Source organism: Ranitomeya imitator, chromosome 3 (assembly GCF_032444005.1).
Source record: "Ranitomeya imitator isolate aRanImi1 chromosome 3, aRanImi1.pri, whole genome shotgun sequence".
NCBI lineage: Eukaryota > Metazoa > Chordata > Amphibia > Anura > Dendrobatidae > Ranitomeya > Ranitomeya imitator.
The window spans coordinates 362480197-362496976 of NC_091284.1; the positions used below are offsets into that span (position 1 = coordinate 362480197).

A 16780-nucleotide genomic window follows, 5' to 3' on the forward strand; every position below is an offset into this window, starting at 1 on the left:
AAACAACTGAAATTATGTCTTATATTCTAGGTTCTTCAAAGTAGCCACCTTTTGCTTTGATGACTGCTTTGCACACTCTTGGCATTCTCTTGTTGAGCTTCAAGAGGTAGTCACCGGGAATGGTTTTCACTTCACAGGTGTGCCCTGTCAAGTTTAATAAGTGGGATTTCTTGCCTTATAAATGGTGTTGGGACCATCAGTTGTGTTGTTCAGAAGTGTGGTAAATACACAGCTGATAGTCCTACTGAATAGACTGTTAGAATTTGTATTATGGCAACAAAAAAGCAGCTAAGTAAAGAAAAACGAGTGGCCATCATTACTTTAAGAAATGAAGGTCAGTCAGTCCAAAAAACTGGGCAAACTTTGAAAGTGTCCCTAAGGGTACGTTCACATTAGCGTCATGCGACGCTGCGTCGCCGACGCAACGCACGACGCATCGGAAACGCACGCAAAAACGCAACTTTTATGACGCAAGCGTCTGACGGATGCGTCGTAAAACGCAGCGTTTTCGGTGCGTTTTTGGTGCGTTTTACCAAAAAACGCAGCGTTTTACGACGCATGCGTTGGCAAACACTGATTGGATCTTGAGCCACAATTTAGTGTCTAGACACTAGATAACACCACCAATGAATAGAAGAGGGTGGGTCTAGTGTCTAGACAATCGATAATGTCACCAATGGGTAGATGGGGGTGGGTATTAATGTCATAGTGGTATATATACCCCCGCATACCTTATTTCCAACCATACAGCATCAAGATGGATCGTTCCATGGAGAGTATCTACCTCACTTTTGAGCTGGAATTAGCCCTTGCTATAGCTTATGCTTTTGCCTGTCATGAACAGAGGAGAAGAGACAAACTACGGAGAAGGAGTCGGCGGCGTTTTTGGCTTCACCCTATAGTGGAAGTCCGAGAGAGTCGTGGAGCGTACCATTGTCTTTTTGGTGAATTAAATGAGAACCAGGACAAATACTTAGAATACACCAGGATGACAAAAGACAGCTTTCGATATCTGCTGCGTCTGGTGGAAGGAACCATTTCCAGGCAGGACACGCAGCTCCGTAAATCGATTTCCCCTGAGGAGCGTCTGCTGGTGACTCTACGGTACGTAATGGAATGTGAAGGATTTATATGTTCTAGCCATTTTTTAAATTAACATGTTTTTGTTTTGCGGGGTGGGTGATTGTAATTAAAAATGGAAAATTCATTCATAACAATTAAATTAATTATATTTATTTATTTTTCTTCTTGTCAGTTTCCTGGCTACTGGAGAGACATTGAGATCACTGCATTTCCAGTTTCGGATTGGAGTCTCAACACTGTCGGGTATTATTGCAGACACATGCCGCGCATTGTGGGACAACCTCCGGGAGGAATTTTTGCCCATCCCTACACAAGAAATATGGCATGCCAACGCCCAAAAATTCCACAAAGTTTGTTCTTTCCCTAACTGTATCGGAGCTGTGGATGGGAAGCACATTAGGATTACCAAGCCGTCAAGAAGTGGATCTCTTTTTTATAATTATAAAAAATACTTTTCCACTGTGCTGATGGCAATTGCTGGTGCGGACTGCAGGTTTCTCGCTGTGGACATTGGAGCCTTTGGTCGTGCAAATGATTCACGGACATTTAAGGAGTCTGATATGGGCCAAAGATTGTACAATAACAATTTTAATTTCCCCCATCCACGACCTCTTCCCAACACTGACGGCCCGGACCTGCCATTTGTTGTTGTTGGTGATGAGGCTTTTCAAATGAGTGGCAACCTACTGAAACCGTACTCCAGTCGTGGGTTGGACCGTACCAAAACTATATTTAATTATAGACTGTCCAGGGCCAGAAGAACTGTGGAGTGCGCCTTTGGCATCCTGGTCTCCAAATGGCGTATATTAGGATCCGCTATAAATTTGAAAATTGAGACAGTGGATGAGGTGGTGAAGGCGTGTGTGGTTCTCCACAATTTTATTATTGATAAAGAGAGAGTCAACGTGGAACTCGATGAACACATACAAAATCCATTGCCTGATTATCAAGATCATCCTCTGCGGACAACTGTGGAGATTGCTCATATGAGGGACCAATTTGCTGCATACTTTGTTTCCGATGTTGGCCGTGTTTCATGGCAAGATGAAATGGTCTAATTCTGTATGTTTTATTATGATGTCATGTAAACACTGTTGTGTTCATCATTTAACCATCCTATGTATGGTGATTCTATGGTTATTGTTTTAATGTTCCCTGGATGTATAATGTGTTGTGTTTTCAAATACACTTCTTGAGCCTTTCAGTTTTTAAAAAAAAAAATTTCATACGTTTATACATATTAATAAAATTTAAAAAATCCAAATTTATTGAAATTTATTGAATTTATTGAAAGTACTAATGTGTGTGCCACAAAATTTGTGTGTTTCATAGTATTGAGGCATAACATAATCTGCTCCCACCTTGTCAACCATTTTTAATCCTGCAGACTATTTGCATATGGAACAAGGCTTGACAAGGAGGGAGACGATCATGTTTGCTAAACTCTACAGAGTGAACACTATTGTACTCAGGATGCTATAATACGTCCAGAGTCAAATAGTGGTGACACTGTCAACATTGCTTCCATCTCACCTGAACAATATTCTTAAGGTACATTTAACAGCGTCGCTGTTTGGTCGCTGGAGAGCTGTCACACAGACCGCTCTCCAGCGACCAACGATGCCGGTAACCAGGGTAAACATCGGGTAACTAAGCGCAGGGCCGCGCTTAGTAACCCGATGTTTACCCTGGTTACCATGCTAAAAGTAAAAAAAAACAAACACTACATACTTACCTACAGCCGTCTGTCCTCCAGCGCTGCGCTCTGCTTCTCTGCTCTCCTCCTGTACTGTCTGTGAGCTGGAAAGCAGAGCGGTGACGTCACCGCTCTGCTTTCCGGCTCACAGACAGTACAGGAGGAGTGCAGAGCACAGCGCTGGAGGACAGACAGCGGTAGGTAAGTATGTAGTGTTTGTTTTTTTTACTTTTAGCATGGTAACCAGGGTAAACATCGGGTTACTAAGCGCGGCCCTGCGCTTAGTTACCCGATGTTTACCCTGGTTACCAGTGAAGACATCGCTGGATCGGTGTCACACACGCCGATCCAGCGATGTCTCCAGGGAGTCCAGCGACGAAATAAAGTTGTGGATTTTATTCAGCGACCAACGATCTCCCAGCAGGGGCCTGATCGTTGGTCGCTGTCACACATAACGATTTAATTAACTATATCGTTGCTACGTCACAAATAGCAACGATATCGTTAACAATATCGTTATGTGTGAAGGTACCTTTACACTACGGTGTGTGAAACGTCCATCGCCGTCAGCTTCCCGTACTGTGCCAGCCCTAAAGCACAGCACAGCGTTTAAGGCAACGGTGTGCTCAGCTTTACGGGCGGGAATCACAGTGTCAGTGCGGAAAGATGACGGCGAGGGACTTGGTAGACACCTTTTTATATTAGTGGGGTATTGTAAACTTTTTATTTCAGTGATTAAAACAGTGCACTACCCAATTTTCCCTTGTTTAAAACAAAGACATCGCTGGATTGGTGTGAACTCACCAATCCAACAATGACAGCTTCTGATAAGTTACCCAAAAAATATTCCAAATCATTTGCTGATAACCAAAAAATCACAGCAGGGGCTCAATCGTTTTACGATTTCAGAAAAGACAAAGTTAAAACAACTATATCCATACTGAAATCGTTGTGTGATGGTACTTTGCGTGACATATTGAGCAATGCTGTTTGTGTTTGTAACATCTGAGTACAATGAACGACAGCCATATAAGAAAATGATAAAAAAAATAGAGATAATATTGTCACACATTGCACATCTGGTGTTACAAAGACACGATTTGTGTGTACGGCGCAAGGTGTGATTTGGTGCAAACTTTATTTGAGACAATAAAAACCAAAATTTTTTTTTTTAAAAAATATAACAAATTTATTTTGTGTTACAAAAAAAAAAAAAAAAGGGAACCCGGTTTTAAGGGGTGCCAATGTCCGCAACCAAAGGGGATTCATATCCCCCAGTTTTTTGTGATGAGGAGACCGAGGAGGAGGAAGAGGGGGAGGAAGCAGCATACTCTATGACACTAGACGGGATGCCGACATCAGTCCAGCCAGTGGATGGTGGTGGCGAGACTGCAACAGAAGCAGGTGAGAGAGGAGGAGGGACGACCAGTGTCCTTGGCTGGCTACTCCGGCTCTGGGTCGACCCAGGCTGTGTAGATGGTGTACTCCTGGTTGACCCAGGCTGGGTACTGGGTGTACTCCGTGTAGACCCAGCCTGGGTACTTGGTGTGCTCCGGGTCGACCCAGGCTGTGTTCTGGTGGTACTTTGGGGAGCAGCCATAGCCAAGGACGTAGTGCTTGTGGTCGTCATGGTCTTCTTCTTCTTCTTTTTCCTCCTCTCTCCCTCTGGGTGGGGGTCGGCTTCCCGTCTGTGCCCCCTTGAAGGCCTGTCAGGCTCGGAACTTTGGGGCTCAGTTCTGTGGTGGCGGTGGCGGCGGCGGTGGCCCTCGGCACGCGGACCTCTGTGGTGGTGCTCTGCAGCAGGAGTCGGAGTCATGGCAGCCAGCGATGGTACTGCGGGCATATTTGTCGCTGACTGCATGACCCGAGCCTGCTGCAGAGCACTGACATATAAATTGTTGCAGCCCTGCATGAACGAAATCTGGAGTTCCGGCGTAAGATGTTCCACCATGCCGTTGTGAATGGCACTAAAGAAATGTTTTGCCGGCCTCGAGAGATCCGTTTCGATGTTTTCAAGACGCCGTTCGATATTGCACATTTTATCGCACAGCGCCTTGAAACCATTCTGAAATACGGTACTCAGATGTAAAAATTCGGACATGGGCGCCCTGTCCGAGGCCCGCTGACGCTGTCGGGAAGACCCAAAGGACGGAGCAACAGAGGCCTCGGCCAGAGGAACATCTGATGGACCGGCTGCCGGTTCGCCAGATTGTGTTGTTGCAGACCTGCTCTCGCTGTGGGATGGCCGCGACAGTTCAGATGGCGCTTCACAAAGGACCGCTCTTGAGGGTCGTCTTGAGGATTGGACAGTCTCGCGGGTGCTGCTGTGTGTTCTGTGAAAACATAAGGAAACCATTAGTATAAAAAATATCACATTTCACATGCGTCAGAACATTTTACCGCCAGGTATCCATTACCGCCATTAATATTACACTATTTTTAATATTGACACTGCATATGCACCATCAATATTAAACAAACGGTATTTATTTAATTCTAAAGAGTCACCCATGTTTTTAGTTTGCAACGCCAGACAATTATGCTTAGGTTGGAACTGCCATGACGTCACGGTCATGTGAACGAGACGTCATCACAGGTCCTGCGAGCTGAGCAACCATGGGAACCTAACCAGCTTTGCAGTGGAATGTATGCCGTATCTATTATATTTAACTTTATTATGTATAAAAAATCGTAGATACACCTGGCAAGTGTGAGAAGATAAGAAATGAATAAAAAATTCAAGGTCAACGAGTGGTGAAAAGTTTAAAAAAAAAAAATTTTTTAACTTCAATCAAAAGCAGAGGATGAAACATCTGCACAATACAATAAAAAAACTATCTACGCGTTTCAGGTCTGATGTTCCCTGTCACCTGAAACACGTAGATAGAGTCTATTGTATTGTGCTGATGTTTGATCCTCTGATTATGATTCAAGAGGAGAAAAGTATGTATTTTTGCACAACTCTGTGAACTAGCCTTTTTTTACTTCATTTATATACTTGGTACTTGGCAAAATAAATGGCTGGGCAATAAGCAACGGGACTGGAATGTAGTATGTGAATATGCATGTTGTGAAAACTAGGTGTGTGAATAGGTACTATACTTACTCTCTGCTTTCAAGGACCGGTCGCAAGAACTGCAGTATACGGTTATGCTTGTACACCGAGGTCCTTGAAGCGCCAGCACCACTACGAGCCTGTCCCTCCTTTTTCAGGCCCCTCTTGAAACGGTCCTTCATGGAGCGCCATCTGGTCCTCAATTGTTTAACTGTGTATTAAAAAAAAAAAAAAAAAAGGTTTTAGATAATATATCGAAAAAGATTACGCAACCGTGTGCAATACCAATCAAAGACATCACAGACGGTTGTGTAATCCTGGCATGATGGGTCACAGCACTATTTTTTAAATACTTACGGAAACTGGCTTTGGCCTTGGCGTTAGCGCTGTCGAAGCCATCCCACAGCGTTTGTGCCACCTCCAACCACAGACGCCGCAATATGCCCTGGTCCGCGTGCTGGGGGTCACGGCTGTCCCACAACGGGCCCCGTGCTTCTATGGATGCCACCATTAGGTCAATGTTAAGTGGCTCATCCAGGGCCCGTTGTGAAACCTAGAAAAGAATGGAAAATATGAAGGTTTGAAAGAGAAAAAAATTGTCCCTATCTCCTCCACCGACACCTACTACACACAACACCACACCCTACCACCACCCCCCCAAAACCCGCAAAAAAAAAAAAAAAATTAAAGGTTTGAAATAAATACTTACGCTCCGTCCTGCAACCACAGCTTGGCCCCGTGGTCCCTGCTGCTGCTCCCTCTCTTCCTCCTGGTTCTCCTCCTCACTTGAAGAAGCCTGCAAAATAGTTTAACAAAAAGTTGAGTGACCCATCTACAAATGACAGCGAAAATATAGCAAGCAATAGTAGATCATGTACTCACCGGACTCCTCAGCGGTGGGGTGCCGGAATCACTGCCGCTGGCCATGACTAATTAAAGCAGTTCTGAAATTAACAAAAAAATAACATTGACTATGCTCCTATGCACTATCATGCAATAAATAATATTAAAAAAAAAAAAGCATTTAAACCACAAATAACATTGCACTCCAACTGAACTAACGATGAGCAAACTACACTGCCACATTGATTAGATTAAAGAAACAATGGCAGAGACAACCCAATGCCAGAGTACAAAAGGCTAAAGATAAGAAAATTAACAAGTACACAATGTAGTAATCCCAAAAGATTATTTAAAAAAAGAAAAATTACAGTATGCACGGATCAACATAAAAAACACAATATGTGGTTGTAATAAAAAATATTTCAACACGAAAAAAAATAAGGGCAGAAACATAAATACTTTACAATGAAACCAACAGTGCCGGAGAAAATAGAAGGGGATACAACGCCATACATCGCAACCAGAAACATACAACTATGTATTTACACAACCACAGTGCTGAAAATAATACACAAATTGCAATAAAAATGTAATAAAAGGCCGCAAAATCATTCTATACTACCATACTTTACAAAACAACCGACAGGGCCAGAGACAATGAAACGCCATCATATAACGGAAGAATAAAACAGCACAACTGAATACAAAAACAACACCAAACCAAAAAATGGAAACTCAAAATCAATCTTGGAAAGAACACTAATCAAGGCCGCAGACAATGAAACGCCATCCTATACACAATGCCGTACATCAAAACCAGACCAAAAAGACCACAATATCTTTAGCCACAGTGCAGAATATAAAACACTACTTGCAAAAAAAATTGTAAAAACATGTAGAAAATGCACATAATCATTCTATACTTACATCTCTGGACAGCGGATGAGAAGACAGTTGCTCTGATGTGTCTGGTCTGATGTTGCCTAATAATTCCAACCACAGTGCTGAAAATAATACACAAATTGCAATAAAAATGTAATAAAAGGCCGCAAAATCATTCTATACTACCATACTTTACAAAACAACCGACAGGGCCAGAGACAATGAAACGCCATCATATAACGGAAGAATAAAACAGCACAACTGAATACAAAAACAACACCAAACCAAAAAATGGAAACTCAAAATCAATCTTGGAAAGAACACTAATCAAGGCCGCAGACAATGAAACGCCATCCTATACACAATGCCGTACATCAAAACCAGACCAAAAAGACCACAATATCTTTAGCCACAGTGCGGAATATAAAACACTACTTGCAAAAAAAATTGTAAAAACATGTAGAAAATGCACATAATCATTCTATACTTACATCTCTGGACAGCGGATGAGAAGACAGTTGCTCTGATGTGTCTGGTCTGATGTTGCCTAATAATTCCAACCACAGTGCTGAAAATAATACACAAATTGCAATAAAAATGTAATAAAAGGCCGCAAAATCATTCTATACTACCATACTTTACAAAACAACCGACAGGGCCAGAGACAATGAAACGCCATCATATAACGGAAGAATAAAACAGCACAACTGAATACAAAAACAACACCAAACCAAAAAATGGAAACTCAAAATCAATCTTGGAAAGAACACTAATCAAGGCCGCAGACAATGAAACGCCATCCTATACACAATGCCGTACATCAAAACCAGACCAAAAAGACCACAATATCTTTAGCCACAGTGCGGAATATAAAACACTACTTGCAAAAAAAATTGTAAAAACATGTAGAAAATGCACATAATCATTCTATACTTACATCTCTGGACAGCGGATGAGAAGACAGTTGCTCTGATGTGTCTGGTCTGATGTTGCCTAATAATTCCAACCACAGTGCTGAAAATAATACACAAATTGCAATAAAAATGTAATAAAAGGCCGCAAAATCATTCTATACTACCATACTTTACAAAACAACCGACAGGGCCAGAGACAATGAAACGCCATCATATAACGGAAGAATAAAACAGCACAACTGAATACAAAAACAACACCAAACCAAAAAATGGAAACTCAAAATCAATCTTGGAAAGAACACTAATCAAGGCCGCAGACAATGAAACGCCATCCTATACACAATGCCGTACATCAAAACCAGACCAAAAAGACCACAATATCTTTAGCCACAGTGCAGAATATAAAACACTACTTGCAAAAAAAATTGTAAAAACATGTAGAAAATGCACATAATCATTCTATACTTACATCTCTGGACTGCGGATGAGAAGACAGTTGCTCTGATGTGTCTGGTCTGATGTTGCCTGTTGTGTAGCCGGCAGCAGAAGTGACAAACAATCCTACATTTTCTTTATATATGGGGGATGTTTTTCTCACTGTTTGCACTGTCTAGACACTGTCTAGACACTTTTTTGTTTCATTTTATGTTACGACGCATGCGTCGCACAACGCATGCACGACGCACACCCGCGACGCAAGTGCGTCGTCAATACGTTTCAATGGGAAATTGTAACGCATTGACGACGCACGAGCGACGCGCGCGTTTTTTTGGCGCTCCGAAAATGCAACATGTAGCGTCTCCGACGCCACCCAGGTGCGGTGTTACGACGCATGCGTCGTGCGTTTTACTGAAAACGCACGACAACGCAACGCATGCGTCCCCAATGATAAAGATAGGGGCGCATGACGCATGCGTTGTCGTGCGTCGGCGACGCAGCGTCGCATGACGCTAATGTGAACGTACCCTAAGTGCAGTGGCAAAAACCATCAAGCGCTACAAAGAAACTGGCTCACATGAGGACCGCCCTAGGAAAGGAAGACCAAGAGTCACCTCTGCTTCAGAGTATAAGTTTATCCGAGTCACCAGCCTCAGAAATCGCAGGTTAACAGCAGCTCAGATTAGAGACCATATCAATGCCACACAGACTTCAAGGAGCAGACACATCTCTACAACAACTGTTAAGAGAAGACTTTGTGCAGCACGTCTTCATGGTAAAATAGCTGCTAGGAAAACACTGCTAAGGACAGGCAACAAGCAGAAGAGACTTTTTTGGGATAAACAACACCAGGAATGAACATTAGACCAGTGGAAATATGTGCTTTGGTCTGATGAGTCCAAATTTGAGATCTTTGGTTCCAACCACCGTATCTTTGTGTGACGCAGAATAGGTAAACGAATGGACTCTATATGCCTGGTTCCCACCGTGAAACATGGAGGAGGAGGTGTGATGGTGTGAGGGTGCTTTGCTGGTGACACAGTTGGGGATTTAATCAAATTTGAAGGCATACTGAACCAGCATGGCTACCACAGCATCTTGCAGAGGCATGCTATTCCATCTGGTTTGCATTTAGTTGGACCATCATTTATTTTTCAACAGGACATTGACCCCAAACACACCTCCAGGCTATGTAATGGCTATTTGATCAACAAGGAGAGTGATGGAGTGCTACTCTAGATGTCCTGGCCTCCACAGTCAACAGACCTGATCCCAATCGAGATGGTTTGGGGTGAGCTGGACCGCAGAGTGAATGCAAAAGGGCTAACAAGTGCTAAGCATCTCTGGGAACTCCTTCAAGATTGTTGGAAGACCTTTCCCCGTGACTACCTCTTGAAGCTCATCAAGAGAATGCCAAGAGTGTGCAAGCAATCATCAAAGCAAAATGTGGCTACTTTGAAGAACCTAGAATATAAGAAATAACTTTAGTGTCATGATCCGTTCCAGGGTTTATTAGTGTCTGACCTTTTTTGGACGGATCATGTCAAGGGTTAACTTTGCTCTGCCTCATTCTGGGTTCAGGTTTGCTATTCAGCTCCCATGAATCTTGCTGGCAGTGTCAGCTATAGTTCTGCCTTCGGCGTGTGAACCTAACCCTGCTGGTAGCTCTTGATTTGCCCTGCTGTGAACCCTGACTTGTCCTGTGTCTGTTAGCTCCCTCTGTCTGCCCTTTTCCCAGTATTTCTCTGTCTGTTTATCTGCTTGATTCTCCGGTTCTGATCTCCTGGCTTGGCTATTTACTTTGTTACTCTTTGTCCCTATTGTACCATATATTGCCCGTTCTGGTTTATGATCTCTGGCTACGTCCTGACTATACGTCTGTCTATTCCTATTATACTGTCGTGCTATCTCGTGCTTTTGACTCGGCTTGTATGACCACTCTCTTGCCACTTGGTGGCGTCTGTTCTGCTGTCCTGTGTGTGCAGTCTCACTTTCCTCTCAAGCTCTCCCTGGTGGAGGTTGCACTGTACTGCACTGCAGCAGCATGACATTCAGTTGTTTCACACTTTTTTGTTAAGTATATAATTCCACATGTGTTAAGTCATACTTTTGATGCCTTCAGTGTTAATGTACAATTTTCATAGTCATGAAAATACAGAAAAATCTTTAAATCTTTAAATGAGAAGGTGTGTCCAAACTTTTGGTCTGCACTGTAGTCAAATGCCAGAAGTTTCTCTCTCCCCAATGTCTTGCTTTGAATGAGAACATAGTAGTGTCCTGTGTAATAAAACTGCACAAGAACATGAACAGAGCCAAATTCGGGAGTTCTGACAAACAGGGTCAGATTAAGTCATGACAATTAAAAAAACACAGGCCAGGGGCATAAATATAATTGGTGCAATCAGTGTGGAGGAGGGGGCCTATGTCTACCTCCAAAGCAGGCAGAATTGTGCATTATGATGAGCTCTTGGGCTGCAAAGGGCAAATATACTGTTTTTGCACAGAGTCCCTCTTCTCTCTGTGTCTGCAATGCACAGGACCATGTTCTCATCATTCCTTAAATGGGAGGCTGAATTACAATATTACCCTGCCTGGAGGAATTAAAGATTTATTACAAATATAACATTACCAATATTACTGCTATATAAGATTAAATATTATCTCTACACTATGACAACATAATACCACGTAGTTTCAAAAAATGCCATCATGCAGATAATTTAAGAGTTTGTACACCCTGAGTAAATTTTCAGCAAGTAGTAGTGCAGCCTGTCAAATCCTAACAGTGTGTAATATGCACACCATTAGGATTTCTCCCTGCTTGCTGATTTCAATCATTATATGATCGCAACTTGCATACTTGTAGTCACGTGTCGACTAGAACAGGGGTCCCCAACTCCAGTCCTCAAGGCCCACCAACAGGTCATGTTTTCAGGATTTCCTTTGCATTGCACAGGTGATGCAATTATTACCTGGGCAAGACTAAGGAAATCCTGAAAACATGACATGTTGGTGGGCCTTGAGGACTGGAGTTGGGGACCCCTGGACTAGAATATCAACTGCTTAATTTTAGGATCACATACCTGCGATCCCATGGTGAGTGCTGTAACGGAAAATTAGAACTAAATCCTAACGGTATGGAATCTAGACACTTATAGGATTTTTTTAAGCTGCAGAGGATTTTTTTAAGAGCTTACTCAAACTTACAAAATTCTTTTAACAAACATGTCTGCACCAAAACTAATATTAGCTTCAGTGCTACAATATAATAGACAAATAATACCACCAGACCTTAATTAAACATTACCAGCATATAGAGTACAGAAAATACCACCACACTGATCATTAATCAAAGCTATTGATATAGAAGGGTTAATGTTTTGCCTTTATTTTGCCTTTTGCCTTTAATTGCTATAACTTGCTAGAATTTGTTTAGTCATGCAAGTAGCCTTGTAGTCTCCTATTCAAGTAGACTATATGCTAGGGCTGGCGGAATGCACCAAATAAATATAAAGATAGTAAAAGGTACGTTCGCAGCCCGGGGTCCACCGTGCACAGAAGGAACCTGCTGCTAGAGAATGGCGGCACTATAATAATAGTGGTACTACGCCAGAATAAACACTGATTCCGTATGAACTGATGCGAGCTCTGTTGCTTCACAGAGTCGCAGGAAAACAAACGAAATGATGTGCCCTGTTAGCAGTCACAGGGTGCAGCAGTTGGACACTGGTGGGATCCCTGAAACTTACCCCCACTATGCTGGTGATTGATCTTGATCTTTTGAGCCCACGCCTGAGGACATCCTGAGTCAGATGCTGAGATCAAGTGGGAGTTCCCACCCTACACTGACCGGCTGTCAGGACTGATCAAAGATTACCTCACAGAGTGCGTACAGCGCCGCTCTGGCGGACGCCACTTACCACCCTAACTAGGGCTAGGAAAGTGCACTGATTGAGCACAGCGCCACACTTGCGGTCGCTGCTGGTTTGACGCAGTAGGATCGTGCTCTTGTGTGTAGGATAGCACTGTCAGGCGCTAGGTAGCTTCAACATTTGCGAGCATTCAACAACACTAGGAATGATTAAAGGGAACCTGTCATCTCTAAAATCGAAGGTGAGCTAAGCCCACCAGCATCGGGGGCTTATCTACAGCATTCTGGAATGCTGTAGATAAGCCCCCGATGTATCCTAACAGATAAGAAAAAGAGGTTAGATTATACTCACCCTGGGGCGGTCCGTGTCCGGTCCGATGGGTGTCGCGGTCTGGTCCGGTGCCTCCCATCTTCATCAGATGACGTCCTCTTCTGGTCTTCACGCTGCGGCTCCGGCGCAGGCGTACTTTGTCTGCCCTGTTGAGGGCAGAGCAAAGTACCGCAGTGTGCAGGCGCCAGGCCTCTATGATTTTTCAGTAAACGGTAAAGAGACTGTAACCTTGTGTCCTCGTTCTTCACTGCACCTCACACCATCCACCGTCTACACACTGGGAAGCCCTGGGGACACACTTCACCTGTGGGAAGGTATACCATCAACCTGCCATAACATCACCCCAGTGGACCCCTTAAAGCAGCATCGGTCATCCTGACCGAATACCACAGGTGGCGTCACAAACACCAACTTTATCCCTTTAAATACATTTCCCTTTACATGGACGTCCTGAGGGTCACGGACTGGGTCAGCCACTGTGACATCCCCCTTGAGAACAGAAGGACCGGGTAGCAAGTACCCCAATGCCCTACGGGGGCGCTCCCATCTTTTGGCATCATGAACAGCATCTACTTAAGCCTGAAAATCGAGTCATGTGTGCCTAGAGACTGTGCCAGAAATGTGCTTGAACTGTGATTTGCTAATGCTCTGTGTATTGTAAAAGACCGCCAAAATTCCCGCCAAAACCACCGCCATTACAGCACCCGGTGGAGCGCAGGAGAAGAAGGGCGTGCCAATATTGGAGGAGATTATCAAAATGGTGCCAGAAATGATGAACGCCCCCTCCGATTGCTGCTGCGAGATGAAGACGTGCCCAGCAGCCAAGGAGGTCCGCCCCCTTATTTGCAATGATGGGAACAAGGAGAAGAAGGAGTCCCACCCCCAGAAAATGGAGGAGCAGCGTGCATGTGCGGCCGCAGATTCAGGAGTACAGATGGCGACCACCTGAACAATGGCGAAGTGACCCAGAACTGTCTCGAACAACCAGAGGAGTACCCAGGCCTACCGCCGCTGGAGGATGTAGGCTTCCTGGAGTCGCCACCGGAGGAGCTGAGCTGCCAACTGCAGAGCTGACAGCAGGGAAGAAATGGAAGTCGGACCTGTGCAGGAAGATCGCACTGGAAGAGTCGCAGTCTGTGCAGCAGCAGATTCCAGCATCCTTATCAGCGCAGCAGACCGGCATCAGTTGAACCACATCAGACGCAGGTACATAAAACACCCCTGTCCCACCGACCGATCCTGCTCTAGCGACTACTCTTCCCCCAGCTGCTGATTCCGCTTCAGTGACCACTCCTCGCCCAGACTGTGACCAAACACCAGCCGTCGTTCCAGTTCCAGCAACTCCCCACATCACTGACGAGACACCATTCCCACGCCTAGCGATGGAGGGCATACTGTTGGATGTGAGCCCTGAAGGGGTGATTTTTCACTGGGACTCCCCGAAATATAGATTGGATGGGTCATATATTGCAATGCTCACCTGGGAGGAGTATAAACAATGCTTGCTCTTACACTGGAAAGATCGGAAGGAGAAGGAGCAGAATGCCCAACATAAAAGGCCGACTGATAAGAACAAACACCATAATCCGCGTACAGCATGTGGGGGACTGTAATAGCCTTTCACCCAAAAAGGGGTTGGGGCTTCATTCAGGAACCGGGACTGCAAACAGAAATCTTTGTTACCAGCTATAACGTGGAAGCCCATTTACGGGATGGTCACCCTAACTGGAACTTGTGCAGAGGGGATAATGTGACCTATACCCGAAAGTGGAGTGAGCAATGCTGGTACGCCAAGAACGTTAAACGATGTGCACCTGCAGTAGTGCCACCTGCTGCCACAACTGAGACTATCAGTGCTACCCCTCTAGTCTTTGCACCAGTAGCTCCCCAAACCATCACTACTACTACTGTGTGCATAATTACCACTACTGGACCTGCTGAGGTGGCCAATGCTAAATCTGACATCCGTACTCAAGCTACCCAATCTTTGATAGCAGCTAATGACTTGACAATACATGAGAAGCAAACCCATGATGTTTACTTGGAACCAGAAGAAGATCCTGGTACCCATCTTCCCAGGCCAGGAAGTGTTCGATGCCGGCTGTTGCCTTGGAAATTGCTATGACGCGATACCACAAAATTGAACTGACTGTAAATAGTTCTTAAATTTTCTTTTTGTTGCTTTAAACCCATCCAGGGTTATTTCTTAACCCCTTCATGACCCAGCCTATTCTGACCTTAATGATCTGGCTGTTTTTTGCAATTCTGACCAGTGTCCATTTATGAGATAATAACTCAGGAATGCTTCAACAGATCCTAACGGTTCTGAGATTGTTTTTTGTGACATATTGGGCTTCATGTTAGTGGTAAATTAAGGTCAATAATTTTTGCATTTATTTGTGAAAAAAATGGAAATTTGGCTAAAATTTTGAAAATTTCGCAATTTTCAAATTTTGAATTTTTATTCTATTAAACCAGAGAGTTATGTGACACAAAATAGTTAATAAATAACATTACCCACATGTCTACTTTACATCAGCACAATTTTGGAAACAACATTTTTTTTTGCTAGGAAGTTATAAGGGTTAAAATTTGACCAGCGATTTCTCATTTTTACAACAAAATTTACAAAACCATTTTTTTAGGGACCACCTCACATTTGAAGTCAGTTTGAGGGGTCTGTATGGCAGAAAATACCCAAAGGTGACACCATTCTAAAAACTGCACCCCTCAAGGTACTCAAAACCACATTCAAGAAGTTTATTAACCCTTCAGGTACTTCACAGCAGCAGAAGCAACATGGAAGGAAAAAATGAACATTTAACTTTTTAGTCACAAAAATTATGTTTTAGCAACAATTTTTTTATTTTCCCAAGGGTAAAAGCTGAAACTGGACCACAACAGTTATTGTACAATTTCTCCTGAGTACGTCGATACCTCATATGTGGGGGGCGGACCACTGTCTGGGCGCACAACAGGGCTCTGAAGGGAAGGAGCGCCATTTGACTTTTTCAATGAAAAATTGGCTCCAATCTTTCGCGGACACAATGTCGCGTTTGGAGAGCCCCTGTGTGCCTAAACATTGGAGCTTCCCCACAAGTGACCCCATTTTGGAAACTAGACCCCCCAAGGAGCTTATCTAGATGCATAGTGAGCACTTTGAACGCCCAGGTGCTTCACAAATTGATCCATAAAAATGAAAGAAGTACTTTTTTTCACAAAAAAATTATTTTAGCCTCAATTTTTTCATTTTCACATGGGCAACAGGATATAATGGATCCTAAAATGTGTTGGGCAATTTCTCCTGAGTACACTGATACCTCACATGTGGGGGTAAACCACTGTTTGGGCACGCGGCAGGGTTCGGAAGGGAAGAAGTGCCATTTGACTTTTTGAATGAAAAATTAGCTCAAATCGTTAGCGGACTCCATGTCGCGTTTGGAGAGCCCCTGTGTGCCTAAACATTGGAGCTCCCCCACATGTGACCCCATTTTGGAAACTAGACCTCCCATGGAACTAATATAGATGTGCGGTGACCACATTAAACCCCCAAGTGCTTCATAGAAGTTTATAACGCAGAGCCGTGAAAATAAAAATTAATTTTTCTTTCCTCAAAAATTATTTTTTAGCCTGCAATTTTTTTTTTCACAAGAGTAACAGGAGAAAT

At 43.7% G+C, this 16780-nt stretch overlaps 2 protein-coding genes across 5 annotated transcripts; one reads left to right on the top strand and one right to left on the bottom strand.

Moving 5' to 3' along the window:
* Nucleotides 1-382: 382 nt before the first annotated feature.
* LOC138669969 (uncharacterized) lies at nucleotides 383-2640 on the top strand. The gene is made up of 2 exons (XM_069756885.1): nucleotides 383-1104; nucleotides 1256-2640. Exons 1-2 carry the CDS (start codon nucleotides 758-760, stop codon nucleotides 2139-2141), a joined length of 1233 nt encoding a protein of 410 aa, XP_069612986.1. The 5' UTR covers nucleotides 383-757; the 3' UTR covers nucleotides 2142-2640.
* A 1241-nt stretch (nucleotides 2641-3881) lies between these two features.
* Nucleotides 3882-9437, bottom strand: LOC138669970 (pneumococcal serine-rich repeat protein-like). 4 transcript variants are annotated; one of them, XM_069756887.1, is made up of 9 exons: nucleotides 8943-9437; nucleotides 8497-8573; nucleotides 8051-8127; nucleotides 7605-7681; nucleotides 6717-6778; nucleotides 6544-6630; nucleotides 6192-6387; nucleotides 5886-6045; nucleotides 3883-5112 (listed from the first exon to the last, which is right to left on the bottom strand). In XM_069756887.1, the coding sequence occupies exons 5-9, from the start codon at nucleotides 6759-6761 to the stop codon at nucleotides 4011-4013; spliced, it is 1590 nt and encodes a 529-aa protein (XP_069612988.1). In that variant the 5' UTR covers nucleotides 6762-6778; nucleotides 7605-7681; nucleotides 8051-8127; nucleotides 8497-8573; nucleotides 8943-9437; the 3' UTR covers nucleotides 3883-4010. The 4 variants fall into 4 exon arrangements, with proteins under 4 accessions (XP_069612989.1, XP_069612990.1, XP_069612988.1 ...); XM_069756886.1 differs by having other exon boundaries at nucleotides 8497-9437; XM_069756888.1 differs by lacking the exons at nucleotides 7605-7681; nucleotides 8051-8127 and having other exon boundaries at nucleotides 3882-5112.
* Nucleotides 9438-16780: the final 7343 nt, after the last annotated feature.